Raw genomic sequence first — 23510 nt, 5'->3', positions numbered from 1 at the left:
TATACTGTTCAAAGTCCTTTGATTGGGAGCACTGTATTTTCTTAAAATCTGACTCCTGTGTAAAGCAGAGATTCTCAAAAATAGGTTTTTTATAAAAGGGCAGAAAGAACATTGCCTTAAAAAAGCCAAGAAATGCTGTACACTTGAGCAGCTGACAAATTTGGTCCAACAATGAGCTCCATACCTCACACAATGTACTCTAGTTAACTGAGAGTGTGATTTTATGATGGGCTTAAGGCAATTTAAGACTTCACTGCTGGCAGTCTTCCCCCTACTATTCCCAGCTAAGTGTTTCCAGTGCTTCCCATGTGTCAGGTCTAGGTGCAAGCTAAAACAGCTTGCTGAACAGACTGAAAAGAAGCCCTCAGACAAGGAGTCATCAGGATTGTGCCTTCTGGTGGGAGTCAGAGAACTCATCTGGCTAAAAATGTTAATTTTCAGGCAGACCTCTTCTTTTAATCAGTTTGTGCTTTTGCACAAACCTTGCTGGTATCACGAAGAGGTGGCAGGGAAACCCAGCCAGAGAGAAGGCAGAAGCCACAGCAAAGCACCTACACTCAAGACATATCTAAAGAAAATATGGGACCAAACCCTGAGGCATGGTCAAACATTGCCATGTTTGTGTCTCTGCAGACAATTAACAATATTAGCATCAGAGCAAAGGAGCCATTTGGACTTGACAGTAGTGGAAAACTATTTTGAATCTCATAATCCTTTCAGCTGGCAGCAGTGTGTGGTTCAAAAGACCCACCCCATACCAGCTGATGGAAAAGGGAAGCAGTAATAGAAAGCATGCTTTGTTGTCGGTGCTTCATCCTGATCCCATATGGTGGCAGCCAGGAGTCACCTGGTAAACATTTCATGAACCTTTTAGAAATTATGGATACAAGATTTTTTTCCAAAACTATTAATCAACAGATATGTGGTACCAACAAAAAGGAAGCAGGCAGTGGACATCTACTGCTCTAGAATGTGGCACGCATCAATTACCAAATGTCCCAGTTCCCCACCGAGCTTGCAAAAATAAACTTTATTTAATTATTTTTAAAGTTCAAATTAAAGAAAATACACCACGATAATGTACTGCAGCAATAAAATGAGGAAACTAATTGTTGGCATTGTCAAAACAGCATGCATTTAGTAGAAACTGCCTTAATAGCTTCAGCCTTCACAAGTGTTTTGTCATTTGACTCAGTGAGTCAGATGGCTTTTCCCGTTCTACCACAACTCTGAGTCAGGAGTTGCCATGGGACAGATTTATTTTTTTAGCTTCCCTCTTTGAGCTTTAACAATTCAGACAGATGTCTCAACAATTTCCAGATCATTCTCATCACTGTACCAGCTGAACTTGGAATGCCAAGATCTTTCCTGCAACCCATTGCTCAGGATAAAAGACCCACTAAATAGCTGCCTGGATCCTTGTGGTTTTCTGGGAAAGCAGCAGTAACACTTCCACAGAGGGAAATTCAACCCACATCACCTAATAATCCAATTTAACTTTCTCTGAAATCTTTCCTGTAAATTTTTACTAGAATTGTGTGGCACTTAATAGCTCAGTGTCTATCGAAGATTTCCTATGCTTCTGAAACATGCTTGCTAATGAGAAAGAAAAAATATTTGCTTATGTGGTTTTGATTCCGACAATGTGTGCTTAAAAAATGGGCTAGAAAAACATCCAGATTGTCATTCACACATGATTTTTTTTTTTTAATAACTAGTCCAGTTTTTATCTGCTGTATCTATATGCCAGGAAAACAACCTGACTGGATGTGGTCAGAAAACAATATACAGAACAACAAAAACAGGGTTTTGGTAACTCTGGTCCAGTAACTGTTTAGGGTATACTTACATCCCCTCGATACAGAAATCCCAAGCTAGCACTAAGCCAGTAGGAAGTAATTTAACCATGGGGAACACAGTTTGATGCATGTCAAATGATCCCAAAGAGTGAAACTCTGATTTTAACAAAGAGCGGAGATACATGGGTTACTCCAAGCTAAATACATTTAAACAGGAACGTCAGTCTTTACAAGGGGAAGGGCATGCTTGTTGTTAGTGCCACACACTTGGCATGCAAAAATCAAATCTAGATTTGATTTCAAGCACAGTTACACATTCGTTTGTGCATGTCCTTACACACGACTGTGCCTCATTTCTTTTTTATCTTCTCTTTCTGGCTACTGGCCATCTTTAGCCATGTCTTTAAAGGGATGTTTCCTCTCTGCTCCTTATGCTTCTAAGTAACCATGTGCAGCACAACCAACCTCAACATGCTATCTCCCTACTAGAACAGCATCCTAACTTCAACTTTTCAAAAGGCAGAAGCACAAATAACAATGTTAACTCAATAACAACATCTCCAGCATTGTTTCCAGGCAATGGTGCTTGGCAGCAGTGATAACTCTGTGCCGTTCCTGACATACGCAAGGGTCCATTTACAGCTCCTGAAAATCTGGATGCATCATCTGTGGATGCTTGTGGATGAGACTGGGATGCTGGTGGGGCTGGGAGGGGGGATGCTTTCAGCAGAGGGCTTGGACTAGACGATCTCCAGAGGTGTCTTCCAACCTCAACTTTCTGTGGTTCGGTACTATACTTTTTCTATCCTGCATTTGCTCCTTCGTTGTGGTGGAATTTGATGACAACCAGCTACATAAACATGTTTTGCACAGCCAAAGACTGCTAGGTGGCAGGTAGCAATGACATTTTCCTTCTTCACACAGCCACAGTGGGAAACAGCATTGCTCTTTACCTCTAGCAGCATAACACAGGCCAGGCAAGATATACAGAAGATGCTCACTATATTTTCCACAGGACCTGACACTTCAGATTTCACTACTATATAAAACACCTGAATTTGCAGCACTGACAGATGCTGCAGGCTGAGAGCTCTACATGATTTGGGTCCAATTTCCTCTTCCATTTTTCCTTATAGTTTAATTAGTCTTCCTTTTACAATAACACCTTCTGGAAATGCAGCATGATGCTGGCAAGGCCACTGTAAATTGTTTTTACAATTGTATTTAATACAGCTCGTTGCCAGCCATTGTAAAAGCATCTCAATTCTCTATGGAAATAAGAAACAATATACTACAGTATATCTTCATATTGCAGTAAAAGAATATAATTATATCCTTACACTTATTAAATTACATTGTTTGGAGAAATATACTTAGAAGATACCCAGACCAGCAATGGCTGGGTCAGAACCAGTTTGAACTAACCTGACTTAAAGTAGGCAACTATATTATGAAATTTTAGCTTTGTGACAGATTTTTAAAAGCCCAAATCAAACCCAGCCCCCTTCCTGCTCCTGGTTAGTTTTCATCACCTTTAACAGTTAAGTGAAGGCAGCCCGATTTTGAAATGATACACAAGTAATGGGAAGCCATTCCTTCATATGCTATTGTTACAAGGCACCTATACATCTGCATAATACTATAGATCCTTATGCTCCTGTAGCTTCTGTTATCTCTGAAACCAGGAAGGCTACCTCTTTTGCTTTTCATCAAAGGCTCCATTAGTGCCCATTTTGACAGATGTGATCCCTCGGTCTCTGGAGTGTTTAGTAATAAAAATTCTTAAGAACTAGAAATGTGAGAACTTCTGGAGTCACTGACTTTGTTCTCCTCTATAAAGGACCTAGTGCTCAGTCTGGATCTGACTCTTTTATTCAAGGATACATTTTCCTCTTTGCATTTCCTTCCAATAATGTTTACAATCTAATAACTCAAATAGAGAGGGAAGAGGAAGGCTCTTGGCAGGTAACATCAAGAAGCAGATGCCATGGTGGGGGAAAAAAAAAAAAAAGAGAAAAAGAGACAAAACAGAAAGAGCAAAAGAGAGAGGCAGTATATTGCTACGGGCGCATGGTATGGAAGTGATGTGAAAACTGTCACATAACTGTGCCTCGGCAAGCTCCAAGCATGGGTGGGACAGGTGGCCTAACACTGACCCCTCACAACCTACCTGAGGGACTACATCGGCACCCGAGTAGCTTTTGGTGGGTTCCCAGAATACACAGTACACACAAATACGTAACTTCTAATGAGGCCCTAACCTCACAGCTAGCTTCAAAGTAAACACAGTTACTCAAAATGAGAACAGATAAATACAGCACTGAACCAGCAAAGAAAGGTAATGCAGGTTTAGGAAAACAAAGGTTTACCTCAAATTCAGGACAGCACTATCTTTTGGGCAACTATTTTCTTCTTATTTGAATATTGTCACTTGACTACATGCCATTAACTTACCCTAATTGTCTTTAATAAGAATTGCTAGGTGTCTAAAAAAGACTGGGAATAAGTCTGTCAGAAAAAGGACGTCGATTAGGGTATGTCGTCTTGGACTAGTTCAGGGTGCATACACAAACACGAGGTTTCAAGGGGCTTTTCATAACCAGTGAGTACTGTAGTGCTGATGATTTCCCATTCCCCATGGCCAGATGCAGCACAAAGAGCAAACACCATTTAAGAAATAAAATCTACCATCCAAAGTGCCGTTAGGGCAGCTTATTTCAACACACAGCTGGTGCATGAAGGTAAGATACAGCCTTAGCACCTCACCCTGCCTTTGGAATCAAGAATAAGAGAAACCTTGCCCTTACTAGCCCTCCATAAAGACTGCAAGTTTTGCACATGAGGACTCCTGCTGCTTGTAGAATCCAAAACCAGCCCAAGGAGCTGATGCAGATGACACTGAGAAAACGTTGACCAAATCCCAAAACAAAGATCTGAATATACACTAGCATAGGAACAGAATACCAAACAGAAAAAAATATATTAAAAAGAAACATGCTCAGTAACCCATATATTTGTAAATCTGCCAAAAGAAACTGTCTTGCCCTTAATTTTTAGAACCAGAAAGTGGGTGAAATTCCATGGGTGAGGAAGTATGCGCAACATGGAAATAAAATTTTAATATCCCAGCTCTCAGGTTTACCATGGAAGAATACAAACAACCTAAAAACACCCCAGAAGGACTCAATCATTTCCCAGCTGCTAAATGAAAGGCAGGGGAGCAGAGGATGGCAAATTACCAGCTTTCCAACTGCAAAGCAGGTGACTGACAAGCCCTTTACCTCATTGAGAAGCACAACATGAACCACTGCGTGCTACAGGGTTTTACTATCTCAAATGCTCTAAAATCTGCCACAAACGTGCATCTTATCCCATAGGGCCAGTTTCATGTTTCATTTACCAACTTAGCTGGAGCAGTACAAACAAGTACCCAGGCAGCTCCCTACTGATTGCCTAGCTGAAAAATGTCGGGGGGGGGGGGGGAAGGAATCACTCACTTCCACAATAACTAAGACAAGCTGGTTAAATTGGCTCCAGAGCTGACTAGGTATGGAATATTTCAAATGTTACAAATCACAAAAGTCTTGCTTCAAAATGCCCACTTCTGGTTTGAGTCTTTCTGAAGAGCCATTATCATAAATGCAAAGATTATGCAGAGGAGGAAAATAAGCAGCGCCTGTCAAAACTCCTCCTCCCTGGTCAAAAATCATCCCTGAAACACATAGCTCAAAGCAATTTGAAGATAATTGAAATGTTGATGTGCAGAGACTGTTGCTTATTGTGCTGACCAACACTAATTAATTATTTCTTTGTGATTCCAACTGTCTGTAACCATATGCCACCTATGGTCTTCATATTTTGGTATTATGTACTTTGGGTAAAGGTCTCTTCTGTGTGTGTAAAGTGCCTAGCATAATTCCCTCTTGTGTATGATTAGGGATTCCCAATGGTAATTGAAAACTGTAATTGAAAAGGTAATTGAAAATATGAGCAAAAAGAAGCTTAATACATTTTCTAGATTAATGAAGAGCACACCAATGGGCAAAACATCCTAATAAGACAAAGCACACCTCCTACTAAAGAACAAAGGGAAAAGTAGCTATATACACCAGAATTCAGGGGAAAAAAAAAAAAAAAGTCAAAATTAATTTAGCACTTCTCTTCCTTGAAATCACACTGCTGAACCTTTCAAAGCTGTAATACCTCAAAACCCAGCATCCAGCAGACAGGTTTGCATGGCCTATTTACTCTGCTCAATAAGAAAAGGCAAAGTGGCACACAGTCACCCTGACAACAGCCAGAGCCCACACAGCTGATAACTGCTGCATTTTCTTCCAGAAATAAACACACTCTGCAAACTTTGGTACTCTTTCCCAAAGTACTTGCTGTACAAAACCACAAATGTTAGATGAATGCTGCCAGTAAAAAGCATTTTTGGGTTACCCAAAGCTGGGACACAAGGGCAAAGAAGAAAAGAATTGAGATACTGCATAAGACCCAAGGTCCAACCAACACAGGCAGGGCTTTGAACTGCTGAAGTAGTATGTCACCCATGATAACTGCTGCCATACGCTTAGGGAAAAAAAAGTACTAGAAATAACGCAGGTACAGAATGATCCTTCCATTGCCATATAGCAGCTGATGAGATTTTACCACTGATTTGGGCAGTCTAGGGTTCCTGTATACTTTTGCATCAGTGCAAAGTCCTGCAGTTTGTTCAGCTGCTGTCATCGCAGCAAGTGATACAGGCAGCTGTAGTTAATTCACCTGCTAAATCTTTCTTATCCTTTTCTTGCCATGTCTGTGGAAAACTGTTCTCCCGGGGAGTTCATCCAGAAATTTAGAAGATTATTCATTTATTAAACACTGAAATCAGAGCCTCATTGGTACCACTGAATAAGAACCCTGTAAAACCAAATTAGCCCGTAATCCTTCTGGTTTAGACAAACTTCACTTCATTAGAACAGGAGCTTCAGATGAAGCAGCTGTAGGTAATGGAGATTCTTTGCTTTTTAATTTACAACAGCTTACTTTGTATTATGTTAGGGCCTAACAGCATCATTGATTAGACTGCCTTCTGTACTATGAATGATACCACTTGCTGAATCTTTTCCCCAAAGAAATTAAAATGGCCAAATCACCTTTTTTTTCCCAATATCTCTTCCCCAATAATCTTTTCTTCAAATGCATTATGCACCCCCCCGACTGCCAGCCTCCAACATGAAAGCATTTCTATTTTACTGAAATTCTTTTATGTAGCTGTTTCTGTTACTCTTGCACTGTCTGACCAAACCGACCACACAAACCCCACAAAATTCAAAGTTAAATACTGCTACTTGTGAAGCTGTATCAATATAATTTGCCTTGGAAGCAGAAAAGAGAAAGAAGGAGACCGTCCTGTCTCCTGAACTTTTGTGTCTTTGCTGGAATGATAATACCTCCTTGTAGTGACAAATTACTGGTGTTGAAATACAGCGTAATCCTCACATATTCTGGATAGCCATGGCCAGCAAGACACTAAGGTGACCACAGTTAACGTGACACACTGTAGCTGCCACACAACCAAAAACTACCCTTACAAACAGCTCATTTAATAAAAACAAAGTCTTACAAATGTAGTTTGTTACCTTTATTTGTAAAACCTGCAGCAGTCATGCAAAGTTGGTAAGGGATCAAAACCAAATTTTTAGATGAGCAATACTTTACTTACACCTTGTCTTCTGAACCTATCTGCCAAATAAGCACTTCTACTAGGCAAATAATTATGAGTCACCACCCAAAAAGTAGAGGAAGCTGGCAGCACATTCCCCAAGCCATCACCCGAAATTGTGAGCTGAGGGGGTGGTGGGGCACACACCTGGTGTAACCGGTCAAATCCAATATGCTTTTACTATAGTCGAAAAGCTGATTGCCTGGATTTTGCCTGCCAATCATTTCAAGAATCACGTCCGACAGCAGGAAACCAGAAATCTATTTAAACAACAGAATTTAGGAAAAAGCTGCACTGAATTCTCTCTTTCTAAGATACACGCACACATTGAGCAGATGGAGGAAAGACAGTGAGCTCCCTGCTAGTCACATCAGCTCAGGAGCCAGACATTACGAACACTGTCTGATCCAGCTCTTGCCGAAATCAATAAAAGCCCTTCGCTGAAGACCATGGGAGATGGAAAATAACCCTCTCCACGCTTCAGCCGGAATGTGTGAATGAGAAAAAACTGACAGCTGTCTTCCCCTCTGATTTTCATGGCACTTAAAGATCCAGATTATGAAACACAATTAGTCATCTGTGAATTTTTGATCTGCTTGCTTGGCATAAATAAAGCTCATGTCTATGTGTGAATCAGGGAGACAGGCATCACCTTGCACTTTGACAAGACAGAGATACTAGTAACTGTGCACGAACAGGCATTAATGCATTTCAAAGTGCTGTGGATACAGTATGTCCTACAACTAAGAAAATGGTTGGAGTGGGTAGACAGAGGACTGAAAAAGTGCTCTTTGTTCCTAAAAAACCAAAAAAAGCCATTTTGCGTTGATGAAGAAGAAAGAAAAAAAAAAATCCAGACACCAGGATTCATCTTTTATCAGTTGGATAACGTGAAATTCAACTGGCTATCGTAAACACCTAGAAAGACTGTGACACTTACTAGAGCATCTATCATCTTTGAAATCAAAGAAATGCTTCACATAATTTGCTCTCAAGTGCTTCCTTGGCATCAGCTTACAACAAGCATTCAATTATTCCTGCATCCCCCAGCTCTAATGACGTTCACCACTGCAAACTCATTTGGCTGGAGGACCTATTCACACTGGCCAGAACATGTCTACAGATTTTGTTCTCATTTTGCCTTGCATTCTTGTGAGCTCCAATATTTATGACTTTACACATGGCTCATATTTTGGTCATAAACATCCAATCAGTTTAATTTTCTATACTGTTTCTAGACATAGATCCAAGAAGAGAAGGAACGGGGGCTTTACTGTGTCAATGTGAACTCCATCATAACACTAGGTTGATGTTAATAAATATTAGCAACCAGAAAAAAGAAAATATGAGAATCCATTTAAAAAAAATTCTCAAAGTTATACTCACTGCTGGTAGAGGACATACGGCTGTACTCAGACCTGCAAGACAAAGATTTTAGTTAGACAATATTAAATCTAAAAGAGGTAAAGAAAAATGTACCAAATCTAACTCATATTGCATATTAAAATAGTTTAACACCCATTTAGCATTATTGTTGTGCTAAGATAATAACTGGAACAGGTTTTGAACATGGCCTCTGAAAAACTGGCATCTCGAATGAATTTTGAAAACACTTACGTAGAGTGAGTAAAGCAACTAGGGTTTTATCTAGGGGCTATTCATGCCACCTAACTTTAGGTGTAAAAATTAAAGCTCAGAAAGCTCTCTATAAGGAAAAACTGGGCTGCTTCAGACACAGGTTAGGAGCAGAAGTCTACTAGATTTTGACTCTGCTCCTCATCTTCCTCACCTTATGTCCTCTAAATGCTGCTTTGCAGATTTTTTTTCTTTTTTTAAGAGACCTCTGTTCAAAGAGCAGAATTTTTATTGTTCTTTGGTCAAAACTACCAGGGAAGACACAAAATTAGTACCAAAATATAAACATTTAGATGACAAAGCTTTTTGCTTTAGGAAACCCTTTTCCTCTTGCAGACATCTCTTTGTAAAACTATAGGCCCACTGGTTCTACTTCAGTGCATACTGGATTACCCACAAGAAAGTCAGAGCAGTTAAGCATTTTGAGCCACAGTGCAATTAATTTTGCAGCTGCATATAACCCCAAACTCCCGAAAACCCCATTCAGGGCTGATTAAAACTCATAATCATGCCCCATTTATGTCCTAAAGATTCAGAAATACTAAGGTAAAACAAATATGCCAACACTGAATACATGTATTTTTTTTAAAGAAAATCCATTCCCACTTCTGAGGCCCTACCTATGACTTCTGAGTGTTTGGTTTTAGAGTTCATAGTCACACGGCCTCCATTCCCCTATTCCCTGGGTCCCCAAAACAGACCCCACTCGCCAGAGCTCTCTGCCACAATTAATGGCTCTTGTGTATGCCCTGCAGTGCCCTGAACATAACAGGCAAACTGTTCGGGGAGTCATAACAGAGTTCTTGGATCCAAACCTAAATGCTTGGTTTATATAAATAATTGCAACAAGTTTGCAATATTGCTTTAAATTAAAAAAACATGTGAGACTTGACTCCTAAGATATTTGGCTGGAAATAGATACCATCTAAGTATATTCTCAGGATACCTTCATACTCTATGCTCTCAAGCATCCAAGGGAATAAAGGCCATCAACCCCACATAACTATAGTGGTCGCTTGCGATTTTAATATGGACATATCTCTGCAGAAGACACAAAACAATTACAGTCATTCCCGTATTTCATGGCCCCATGCTTAGCACTCAGTGTCCTGCAGATCAGATGCTAAGACTGCTGGTTTAGGTGAGAAAGACCATAAGGAAATACCCCCAACTCTTCTTGCCAATCCTGCTGGACTGGTGAAAGATGACACAATCTGAATTTTTCACAATATTGATGAAAAAAAATCCACCAATAGCATCAAGTACCATGAGGTTATTGAAGCTTTTGAAAGAGGTCTGTGCAATGCTGGGGAGGAAAGCTGCTGATGGGGGCTTGCAGCTCTCTCTTATTCTCTCCCCTTTACTAACTCCTGCATCCCCAGCCACTTTGATAACGCCAGGGAGCAAGGAAACATATTTATGTCGCACATGGCAGAGACCACACAATTAGGTCATTAGCAGCCCCTCTCAGTTGCCCCATATATCTGTTACATAGCACCTCCTCTATGAATACAATCTTATCGCTCAACGAACCTCGCCCAGGACCCTTGTGTAACTGGGAAAGGCAGAGGCAGCAACAACATGAGCAGAGAAGGAGACCTCCTTCTTCCTACTGCTGGGTCGTGGACACACCACCAGTCCGGCTCTGAGCAGGGACCAAGGGGGAGCGATCCCAGGGGCTGGCTGAGTAGTGCTGTGCGGGCCATAAAGCTGCATGGTATTTTCAGCAGCAAGTCACGTTAGTATCCTTTGGCACCATGTATATCTGGAAGGGTGTTAAAACCATGTAACGTGTCACTCTTCACAAGCCCAGAGGCAAGCAATATACATCCAGCTGCCTCCAAGCATCCCAAGCAAGGCTTCATTTAGTCTGCACTTCTGTTTGAAAACAGCCCGGGGCTGTCCTTCAATGTATCTGTGTTCAGCAGTTGGCGGCTAATTCGATATAGATCTGCACTGCTTGTATTTCAGACAGAAGTGAAACAACATTTTGCCTTTTGCTTACTGCAAGTAGAAGCAGCTTTCTATTACTTCACACTGTTATTTTATTATCCCAAAGTGCTGCAGGCAGATTATAGGACATGGAGAATTAATGAGTCCTGAACCGAGGAAGTGGCGGTCTATGTACGGGCAGGACATGAAAAATGAGACAAGAGGAAAAATAAAAAGATGGGGAGTGAGAAAGGAGGAGACAACAGTGTGCTTGGAGACTAATTGCACAGACACATTTTAATAGGCTTTAGAATTGTATTGGGGATTTTTTGTAATTCTAATATGGTTCAAGCTAATATTTAATTCATGTTTGTTGCATAACTGACATACACAGAATTAAAAAAAAAGGATAATTAAGCTCAAAGGCTTATGTCAACCTCAGATGCCAAAATGAGGACTGTACCCTCCCTAAGCTCCCTCTATAGTCAATAAAACGAGAGGTCTAGTGTGTCTCTCCCTAGCTGTTGATTAGACATGAAGCCTACAGAAACCACATTCCTAATGTAGGACCCTCGGCTACATGCCTAAAAAAAAGGGATGAATATGAGTCTCTCTCTGTGTTCTCAGGGCCAAGCTGAATCACCTTTTGTCCTCCCTCTGACGCCTGCCTTTCTTAGAATTTCTTTTTCTTGAATCTAGCTCTTAAGACCAAAAATATCAGTGTTATTAAAATCCTTAATATTTTCAAAACATTAGCACAAACCATTCCGATTCATGACATGTACTGGTAAGTGACTTGTTTTGTATTACAAAATACATTTTTTTTCCTTATAGTCAGCTACTTAGGATACTAAATTCTGAAGTTTCTAGTCTTTTAAGCTTTTTAGACTACTGTACACAACGAATGTTCCCTTTGACAAGATCATGCATTAGAAAAATTAAGTACCAAAATAAACATCTCCTGGGTCATGCAGACTCTCTGGACATTAAGCAACTTTGTTCCTTCCCATTCTTTCCATCCCTGTTTTAAACATCCTGAGTATTGGCTTCTATCAGTTCCCTTGGAAGATGATTTCCCCATTAGGTTAACTCAAGCATAAAGCACTCATGGGCTTTAATGGTGACAGACTGGGGCCATACTGGGGCTCAGAGGTTCCAGGCCAATTACATGGTCTTGCAGCAAGCTATTTCCTCTGATAGATATCACATTATAGATAAAAGGAAAGAGACATTCAGGACAGAAACTGAACAAATGGAGGACTGTTCCCTTTACAGGCACATAATGAGGAAAAAAATGATCAAAAAGGGTATTGAAGCAGTAGGAGGTACTGAAAAGGAGGGCTCATCGCTCAGTCAAAAGACACATCAGTCTGCAAAGAATTTGTGCTCAACGGTCAGCCCGCCAGCAAAGAGGAGCTCTGAACATGTCAAGAGACATTAAAATAGGAATGTAGAAGCTTGAGATAAACGTGGGACCTCGATTCCCATTACCGCTGTTGAAGGATCAGGACTGTGCGTTATTGGAGAGCGTAAGACCATCAGAAGCACAAACGATCCTGAGCAATCCTCTGAGATCAGCCTGCACTACTCATTACTGATTAGCAGTAATACAGAGCCTGAAAATACCCAAGAAAGGGAAACAGCCCACTGAATACCAGTAAGTAGCTGCTAGCACAACTTTCAGTTATTGAGTATGGTATATAAAAACGCTCGAAACCTGTTTCTTTGGGTAAGAAGCACAACTACGTTACATCTCTGAATCACACAAGCAATGTAGCTACACCAGCGTCTCACTGTGCTTAGGTTACTTCAGTGTGCTGATCAGCCATGGCACAGCATCACGTTAACACAGCTACAGCGGTGACATCTATGCTAATAAACAAATGCACTCAAGAGAACCGTCTGGGACTGAGGCCAGCTGTCATGAAACAGTCTGCACCTGTACCATTAAAACCTCCTGCCTTCCAAAACAGACTGTCAAGTGGTCTGCTGGGAACGGTCCCTGGGCCATGGTAATGTGGTAAAACAAGTCCCTGGCCCATGGTAAAACACACCCAAGAATCACATGGGAGAGAGCTAGATGGCCCCATCCAAACTGATGCCATCAACCATTTTAAGTATTCAGCAATACGGACAACTCTGTCCTGGTGCTCAGGGACACCCTCACATGCTGTTTAATGCACTTGCATGGCTGTAACTAGGGTTTCTGAGCCAGGCAGCGTCTCCACAAGACAGTCTGCTGTGTAAAACGAACACACGTCTCTCAAGTTATTCTAACATGATACTACACCACAATATGCCCAAGGTCTCCATTGCCAGGACTCCTTAATTGCCTCCCAAAATGAAATCGTGGAAATACAGCTCTTCTGCTGTCTGCATCTTTCGCTTGCCTAGGACTGACGGAATGGCTCCTGCTGGATTCACGTTTCCCCTGCCTTTTCTACCTAGTGTTGTTTCAGATTTCACCGTTTCATATTAAGAGCTGTATTTAACAGCTTCTTTGCCTTCCCTCCCCCAGAAAGTGCTCCACAGGGCACACAGGAGGATTTTATAGCAGTTAAAGCACAATGTGCGAGTCAGAAGATTTAGCTTTGTAGCTCTGTCTTGGGCTTTCTTCTCACCAAATTCCTGTGGGTCAGATTACAATCTGCTTCACTAGTATCAGTCCAATGCAAATCCATTACCTTCACTGTACTTCTACTTCTGTAATCAAGACAACTGCAATGGAATAATGCAGAGCATCTTGTCTTAAAGCACCTTGCTCTGGATTTCTAGTCAAGTGATGAAGTCGGATGATGGATTCCCATCCCGCAGCTGTAACTACCACACTCAGGAGCTTATTACCAACAACAGTGCTTGAGGCCCCACGTGAGAGACATCATCATCATTGTATAAGGATGAAGGGTTGTTTGTAATCTTTCAAAAAGCATCTGATGGGGCAGGACTGTGCATTAGTGAGCACACCTGCCTGCGCACCCTGCTCGCCACTTGTTCACAGAGCGCTCCCCAGAGGGACGCATCAGGACTCAGGCGGCACATACCTGCCCCTCCAAAGCCAGCGGGTGTGTCACCGTCCCAGGGTCCTGTCGCTCTTAACTAATAACACAAGCAGCCTAACTTACACCAAACACCTAACCTCCACACAGCTACAGTTAGTTGAGGTGAACCTCACTGCTTGCTGGGACCTAGCCATCACAGGTAGTCAGCACAGACCTCCTGGCCACCAGAACATGATTTAAAATCTGTTTCAACCTCACTTTCAGTGCCTAGCCTCAGTGCCACACGCTAGCAGGTCTGCCTGCCCTGAGATTCAACCAAACAGCTTAATTCCACCAATTAAATCTGGTTAGAAATGGTCCCTCAACCCCAATTTGTGACAAACAGCTCAACTTTACATTATTTGAATGTTAAACCAGAGACAAGTTGTCTACCTTGGCACATCTGGAATGATGGATATATAGGAAGTGAAAGTCTCAGCAAAAAAAAAAAAAAACCCAAAAAAAAAAACCACAAGCTAAAAACAGGCCTTAAAATAGGTTTCAGCAGCAGTGATTTCTGTTCGTGAGAGTTTCTCATAGATGGATGAAATATGTGACAAGAGACTGACATGTCATATTGAAGGACTACCATAGAGATGACAGTCATAAATGTTGAATCCCTTTAAGCTAGAAACACGTGACACAAAAACAACCTCTCACCCCAATAAACCATTCAACTATTCATTTGATAATTTAAGCAACCCATTCTGACTGAGGACACACATGAATTACGATTTTCTTAATACTTTTTCCCTTAAGTGGGGTACACCCTCTTTTTTATAGGCTGCCTTGTCTCCTAATAGCAACTGTGTATTCTCCTTTAGAGTCTCACACATTTTACAGAACTGCATTAAAGAAAGAATTTTTGTATCTACTTAACAGCTAAGTTAACAGAGGCTCAAATAATTTGTGATTTGGCCAGGGTTACACATGCAGCTAGTGAGAACCACAAGGAAAAACAACAAACAAGTATAGCGCAGTCAAAAACTTAACATAATCTCTGCAAAATTAATTTGAGGCATAGAACCACCGGAAAAAATGAAAAGGAGGGAACACCCCCCCTGAATATAACTGTAACCAAACAGTAATGGATTTTGCTAAACAAATGTTAAAAATAGCTGCTGCATGGTACAGTGCCCTAAGCTTCAAACATCTTTTGTTCATCTGTTTTGCTATAGGTTTCTCTATATATCATTGAACTGTTCCTTGGCATTTGTCTGCTATCAAAGAGACAGTACAATTTTCCTTCTTCCTAAAATTCATCAAATACTCAGCAATTAACTACTAATGAATTCAGTCTGCATCATCAATGTTTAGGTTTTTAACTTATTATATAGAAAAAAAAAACCCTTGTACTTCAATAATGTCTCCCCACTTTCTCTAAAAAGATAAATAAATTATTTGAAATATAAGTGGAAAAGTTGTAAATTCAAATAATTTAAAAGTTACAACTTGTCAAAACTTTAAATGACTTCTAAGTGAGGAGAAGAAAACTAAAGGTTTAGGCAAACATTGATACCATTAATAAGCTAATGATTAAAGTGTGATCCCTTTAAGACATGGGGTCTCAGAGCTGTCTGTGGGAACAAGTGAAGTTCTGCTGGGAATTGTCACATATATTGAAATCTTCATTAATGCCAGCTGTCTCACTGAAGTGTTACGCTCCATTAAGGCATATACACTTGACAAACTGGAGGGAGCATTCCTACAAAAGTAGTCCTTCAACACAGTTAACAGGACCAAATAAAAGTTTAGAATCAAAAATTTAAGACTTTAGGTCTGAGAAGCTACCTGTTTTCCACATGCACTATGCGTCACTTGGGATATCAGTCCTGCATACAATGAATTCAGCTGATGCTTTTCCCTTGACATCAGTGGTAGCAAGAATCTGTTTCATTGCTTCAAAATTACATGCCTAACAACTTCTAAAATTGTTTTAGTTTGTCATCTTCAGAGTTTCAGCCCCAAAAAACTCTGCTCTGCTCTTCAGAGTAAGGACAGTGAAATAACGGTATTTGCATGGCTTGTAAAACCAAGACAACTTGAAACTGAACATTTCTATGACTCATTTTACATAGCTTAGTATTAAATTTTCTAGCTTTTTTTGTTTTGCTTTACAATTTACCTACAGTTCTTTAAACATACATATTGCTCCTCCCTTCAATTTCTTTATTCCACTTGTTTTCCCCTCTGTTTGCTTTCTAATCAAAACTCAAAGACAGACCACTTTCTTCTTCCTAAAATGTCAGGGTTTATAGTACAAATCCACTACTAAAATTATTACCACAGAAAGTTCTCTGTCTCAAATACTTCTGGGCTAAAAGATTTCAGTAGCAGATAAAATAAGGTTTTTATACTAAAAAGCCCAAAAATACATTTCCCAAGAAGACACAATTTGTACAGGCAAGATCTCCAAGACCAAGGATGGTCAAACTCTTTCAAATCTCATCAATAAACAGCCAATATAAATTAATTGGCTTATATGTTCTACTCCCTTTATTTAGGCACTTCACAACACCAGCTCAATCCATTCTTATTGGATTCAGGAACTCAAAATACACTATTTTTGTTCAGCAGCCTCTTTGCCAACCCCATTTACCGAGGCGAACGCAGTAAGAGGAAGGTATTTTCCAATGGATTAGGGAAATGAAGGCTTCAAACTGTAACCAATCTTGCCTGTAGCACAGCGTTTTGCCTACTCTTGTAGCTGGAAGCCACAGCAAAACCTTAAGGAACATATGCCCCATATAGTACTTGATGTATTAGATTGGTTAGCTGCTATAAGCAGCTTCAGCGGTACAGGCTCCGTGTAAGAGCTCACACATCATTACATACGATCATCAAGATGACAAGGGCTTGCAGCGCCTGGATTTACTACAGTCACTATCCACTATTGTTCCCCGAGTGACAGAAAGGGACCACTTGATGTAAAACTGTTACTGAATTACTTTGACAGTTGTCTCTCCCTGTACTTTCAGAGGATGGCAGCTGAACTTCAAAATAGTTAATTTTTTTTTTTTTTTTTTTTTTTACTATTGAATAATTGGAGGAAAGGGAAAACAGCTCGATTTATCAATAGCTATGATGGAACTGAGACAAAGCAAAAAGCAGATCTTCTGGTAAGAGGGAAAAGCAAGTGCTGCGAACAGTTGGTTTGGTGAGAAAGCTGAAATATAAACATTGTGAAAGAGACATACGCAACATGTTTATCAGACTAAAATAGCTGCTAAACAGAACTAAAAATAATAATTGAAACGCAGAGACCCATTGCTTTTCAAAATAAACTTCAGCGCAAAGCACTGCAGTTATTAATTGCCATATGTCATTGTTCAAATTCCTCAGACAGACTCTTCTGCTAACCTGCACCTTCCAGTGTCAAGCCTGGGACAGGGATGCTTCATAAAATCATCAGCTTTAGCACCTCATCAACACCAGACACAAGCAGCTGTCATGCTGGCCACTGAGGTCTGAAGGCTAATATCACCAGCTGGCTCAAATCCTTCCAAGCGCCCCTCCCAAGGAAACCCAGGTTTTTCTATTCTGGATAAACACAGCAAAATAAGAGTGACTTGACCCATCAAGGATTTTTTGAGCTTTGAATCAGCCATGAATTCACTGGTTATTTTGTCTTCCTTTTGCCTATATTCCCTGAAGATGAACTAAAGCCCTGTTATCCCACCATCTGGAAAGAGGCTTGCATTTTTTCCTTTAAGCTCATGTCACGTAAAACATTTTAAAACTCTCCCCATCAGGTGTGTCCACAATACTGCAACTATTTAAGGTGATGGAAAAAGTCCTTAACTTCCCAGACCACAGAAGAGATAAAAAAAAAAAAAAATATTTGAATTAATAGCTGGATGTCTGAAAAAGATTGCCATATTCCATTTCCACCTTCTTTTTTAAATTTGTAATATCGCTACTTCAGTTTTGGTGCTGTGCACCTGACACCACTTCACAAAAAAGAATTGTCTTTACAGTTTTGTTATGCTCTCAGTCTCGTACATCAGAGCGGTGCCCTGATGCAACAGTAGGTGCTATTATTCACCAGTATCGGTCTGAGATTAGGGTATCATCTTTTTCCCTGAATCTCAGCATGTGCTGTTAACAATAGGAAGAAGGAAAAGAGTCAAAGAAAGAACAGGAACGCTGTCTGACCTTGTTGCAAACGGAAGTATTTGTCTATGCATACACCCTTGTGCCCATCCAATAGAGTAGAGACCAAAGGAGATAGACTAGGCAAGGAGCGGGGAGAAATACAGTTGGGAAAGCAAGGAGGGAGGAGAATGAACATCTAGGAGAGAACAGTGTTAACAGGAGAGGGCAACCTCCTTTTGTCCTTCTAGAGCCAGAGAAGGAGCAAAGGCTCACTGTCGCTCCCGACCAGATGGCACGGCAGCAGCATGTAGGACAGGCTGGAAAGCACTTCCCTCTCTCTCCCACAGAGATGGGCTGAAGGTGGGAGCTGAACGGGGAATCCCATGGATCATCCTTGCAGCTCCATGGTCTTAAAAGAAGTAATCCAACTAACAAGCGCAGCACAACCTCTGGCAGTGGGGTCACGAAATCAGAAAAAAAGTCATTCTCCTTGACTCATTATATGACACTTACAGGTTGGACAACGACCAGCCAAGTTTACAGCACTTGATAGGTCAGTACGATGAGCATCATGACAACAGCAACCCAATTTCAGGGTGCCTACAAACCTAACCTGCTTTTGCGGCTCTCTGATGGTCCTTCTAAGGAGTCAGCTCTGTCTGCCTGATGTTGTCCGGGTGTCACTGCCACAAGGTAGCTGGGCACGCTTCCAGACTAACCTCAACACAAGTTATCCTGGGATACAGGGATGGCGCGGCACCAAGCCCTGACCAATGCGTCTACAGCCCATAAAGCACAGCGCTGGGCCCCGCCGCTGAGGCAGCACAACGTGGTCTGGAGCTCAAACTTCAAGCCCATGGCCACGATCTCTCAGTATCTTCCTCCCCATGTGTAGAAGGAGCACGATGGGGAGCTTTCCCCTACTCAACCGAAGCAGAAGGTAAATTCCCCGGGGCTTTCCAAGCAGGGTGATGCCCCGCGCAGGAGCTCTCCCCATCTCCCCAGGGAATCACACAGGACCCCCAGCCCCCGGGGGAACCATCGGGCCCAGCGGGGTGCTGCCCGGGGTGCAGTCCCGGCTGTCGAAGGGAGGCTTAGCCCGGGGGACACCGCCGCACCCGCGACCCCAGCCCCGCCGCTGCCGGGACGGGCTCGGCGGCGCCCGCCGGCAACAAGTGCAGCCGCCGGGCGGGCGCTCCGGCCCGGGAGGGAGCTCCCCAGCGCTTCGCCGCCACCGCCCGCCCCGTCCCGGCGGGGAAGGTAAGAGCCCCCCGCCACTCACCCGCCCGTCTCGGCTCCCGAGTCTACGCAGTCGTCCTCGCCGCCGGGCTGCTCCTCCATGGTGGCGGTGGCGGTGGCGGCGGCGGCAGCGGCGGCGGGGCTCCGCGCCCGCCCTCCCGCGGGGGAGCGGCGGCTGCCGCGACCTGCCTCTGCCGCCGCCGCTGCGCCGACTGGGAGAGGCCGCGGCTGCCGCCGCCCGGCCCGCCCCGGCCCGCCTGCCCGGGGCTCGGAGCCGCTCCTCCGGCCCGGCCTCCCCCTCCCCGCCCGTGGCGGGCACCGAGCCCCCCTTCCCCTCTCCCGCCGCCCGCCTGCCGGGGGGAGCCCGGTCAGAGGGGAAGGAGGGGGCGCGCCTCGCCCGGTTCCCTCAAAGTACCCCCGTCCCGCAGAGAAAGCCTTTCATCCGCACTTGTCGACAGGCCACCCTGTTTAGGTGGCCGCATTTTATAAAACTACTTCAGCACCTTCATTACATCACTTTTGTTTTTCCGGTTGGAAGAAGGGCTGAGAGGTGCTGCACTCCATATCCAGTGAAAGTTAAGAGAGCCTGTTGGATGGACATCCTCACTACCTATATGTTTTTGGAGTATCTGCTGTTACAGCCTTTTATTTGAAGTCTTTCACTGTGCTGAGCTTTCTCCAGTCTCCCTTAGTGCTGCCTGGCGCTTGCTCATTCCATCGAACATAATCATTTTGAAATTATGCATGGAAGTGGACAGGGGATGGTTTTCCAACCCCATGAGAATTTCTGTAATGATGACAAAAAATGACGTGATGCAAAAGGAGCATTTTGAATGCTGCCTGTGAAGAAATGCTGATGTAGAAAGCCTACCGGTAGCGGGGCAGTCGTATTCAATAATGTGAGCGTGCAGTGAACAGTTGTGGGTGAGCTCCTGTATTCTGTGCATGTCACACGTGCCCGTCTGTTTTGTATTTGGAGGTGAACACCTCTCTGTTTCTCCATCACTTAACGTAAACACAAATATTCACCCACATAGGTGTGAACCAATCTCTCACTCAGACAAAAAATTAAGTCTTTAATCCACTTGGCCATTCAGGCTGTCACAGATGACAAGAGGAGGGGACACAACTGATTTGTTAGCTTGTGTCTCCAAGCTGGGAGACCAGCACTTGTGTCTCTTCTGGCTCAGGTTCAAGCACAGAACTTGGGGGTGGTGTTCTGTGTTCCCCACAGTCTACATATTGTGGGGCAATTAAAAAAATAAATCTACCCCAGAACTGGGGAACCCTTTCCATTAATGTTTTGTGGAAAATATCAGGTTTGATGAATTGAAATTTTCTCTTCAAAATTCTCCAACTAGCAAATTACTGTCAACTGTAGGAGATGGCCACTTGCAGAAAGTGATCACAAGTAAAAAAAAGTTTTTTTAAAAATAATTATTTTATTCTACTCTTTATTATTTGTGCCTTACATGAAAGAAGAAAAACAGTGAAAATCTCTATATGTGAGACACAAAATGGACCAGAATGTAAAAATATACTGCACAAGACAATCTTACATTGGCATAACAGTGCTAAACTGGTTTAGTTTGCCACCAGTACTTTTTTAGCTATGTCTACATGGTATGACATTGACGTCCTTCATTTCAAGATACATTCATGCTTGTCAGTGGTGCATTAAGCCGTATATAGGCATACAGTAGCACAAATTAATAGTAACATCTAACATTGTTTAACAGGCTCATGCTGGGTGTAGTTCATGCCACTGTTGTCTCTAATAGTGTGTGGCCCTGGTTATCTAAAATAATCTGGATGTGGGTAGGATGCTTGTAAAATCAAAGGAAAGGAGAACACCTTGGGAAGAGCTGTCAAGGTGTCGTTAGCATAGTGTAGGAACAACAACTGGGCACCAAAACCAGAAATGCTTATTACGAAACTGGTGAATTCCCACTGCTCTGCTGTGGAGAGACGTCGGGCTCACGGGCAGTCCTGTGGCCTCTCGGCATCACAGGAGGTCAGTCCATCATGGTTCTCCAGTGACCTTTAGAAGAAACTTTCAGCCTCTACTATTCATCAAGAATAAGAGAAAAATCATTGTATAGGAAAGCTGGTATTTAATCTGTTTCGAATATCTGGCTAGGTTTGCATATATGACATTTTGAAAGCAGTATAAATGATTTTTCAGTTTGTGTGGAGGATTTCACATAAACGTTACCATACATATAAGGCTTTAGGTATGGAATAAGCCCCTTTAATTACAACCCCTCTTCTGTCTTTCCTCCAGTGAGTTGCTAAAAGCTAGTTTGGACAAAATGCTATAAAAAGTGCTCGTGCAGAACAGTCCTGTACAGGCACCTACGTAGGAGTTCAGAATATACATAAACAAACCATTCTATCCTTTGTGACTGGTAAACTGCCATCTAAACCAATTTACTCACAAAATTAAATGCATGCAATTTCTTTTAGGACTGGGACCAAAATGCTGTGCCTGGCTATGAAAGTAACTGTGGCATGAGCTGTTTCTCAGCTTGCTCATATTTCCATCATCATATTCAGGTAAGAGGCATTAACGTGTTTTCAGAGATAATGTGATGTTCAGAGATTCGTCCAAGGCCAGAGAGAGGCAAAACCAAGACATCAATTCAGTATATCTTGATTCCCAGCTTGGGCCTCTGTTTTGGGAGCGGGTAAATCTTTATTCTCCATCAACTGCACTGGCAGTGGAGGACCCTGAGCCCCCCAAAGGAGGTATCGCTAGTCTGCGTTCCCAGAACTGGACAGACCTTGCTGCCTCTCTGATTCTTAGTCTACACGCATGCATTTATTTCGTTAGTGCAACTGTGCTTAAAAGCAGGTCATTTGCTTCTAAATGTGATTTCAAAGTGAAATAAATTGACTCTAGCCACTGTTGAACTGATTTAAGATGTAACCAAACCTCCTTAAATATTTAGAAATAGGTTTAGTTAAATTGATACATTTCTGTATGTAAAATTTTAGGTGGTCAGCTAATAGATCTTTTCCATCTCTGACTTTTATTATTCTAGTTAGTTATGTTTAAGCATTGGCATATGAGAGGATCTGGAATAGATTTTATGCTGCATTTAAGATTAATTTATTCCATCTGTCCCAGGGAGGGAAAAAAGAAACATTTGAAGGAAATATATAATTAAGATAGTAAGTAAAGCTACCACAAACTCTAGGCTCTCTTATTTATATATTTGCCTCATTTAACTCCATTTTATTCTGGTCTTTCACATAATTATGGTGAAAAGGAGACTTCTCTGCATTAAATTCCAAGCATTTCAGAGATTTTAATGAATGAAGTGTTAAGTCCTAGCCTTTACTTAGATTTTCTCTGTTACCTGTGCTTCACATTAGCTCCTCTGTAGGATTTGTTGAAAAGAGAAGTTAAATTTTAATTACTTTCTTACACTTACGAGTCTGTGATACTGGTTTAAAGGTAAGGATAGAGTGAAAATATTCCTAGGTTTAACTTCCCCAAATTTCAAGCCTTTCATTAAATAGCATTTAATAGCAGCAGTCACAAAGACTGTCGGACACAAAAATATCAGGAGACATCTTCAAAGAAGCCAAACAAGTAAACTGCTCTGTTGTCAAAACCAAACTAACACTGAGGACATGAAATTAATGCTACTTCTGCAGAAAGTTCTCTTGCTTCTAGTTGCCTAGGGCCAGATCTAAAATAGGGCTTAAAGTACTGAAAAGAGGATATAAAATGAATTTTTATGACTATGTTCGAACCTGTTAGCCTGATAAGTCCTACACAGCGGCTAATTAGGAGGTGTCTGCCTTCCAAAGGAAACTTTAAATGTGCCTGGTGCTGTGTGTCCAGATTGTGCAAGGTTAACCGTCTTAGCTCATATCAGCAAGGTTAAGCACCACCTAACTGCAGCCTCCAGCTTCTATAACCTCTGTCCTCGCAGAAGGAAACGCAGGCAGCAGAACCTCCTCCTCATCCCTCACATAATGGTCTTGGTAACCGAGAACGTGGTGCAGGAGAGTGATAGCTGCAGCCTCGAGCTGAAGAAAGGCAGAGTGGAA

At 42.1% G+C, this 23510-nt stretch overlaps 1 protein-coding gene across 1 annotated transcript in view; it reads right to left on the bottom strand.

Annotated features, from left to right (window-relative positions):
* FAM124A (family with sequence similarity 124 member A) overlaps positions 1–19623 on the bottom strand; it is a 44942-nt gene extending 25319 nt beyond the window's left edge. Inside the window, exons 1-2 of the mRNA XM_087757683.1 lie at positions 19492–19623; positions 8896–8927 (exon numbers count right to left, since the gene is read on the bottom strand). Coding sequence (XP_087613809.1) covers positions 8896–8927; positions 19492–19550 — 91 coding nt within the window. The 5' untranslated portion in view covers positions 19551–19623. The remainder of the gene's footprint in view (positions 1–8895; positions 8928–19491) is intronic.
* Between the last annotated feature and the right edge of the window lie 3887 nt (positions 19624–23510).

The sequence above is a fragment of the Nipponia nippon genome, unplaced genomic scaffold (assembly GCF_047370975.1).
Source record: "Nipponia nippon isolate SJK-2023a ecotype South Korea unplaced genomic scaffold, ASM4737097v1 scaffold_2, whole genome shotgun sequence".
NCBI lineage: Eukaryota > Metazoa > Chordata > Aves > Pelecaniformes > Threskiornithidae > Nipponia > Nipponia nippon.
This window is presented reverse-complemented; position numbering and strand designations above follow the sequence as displayed.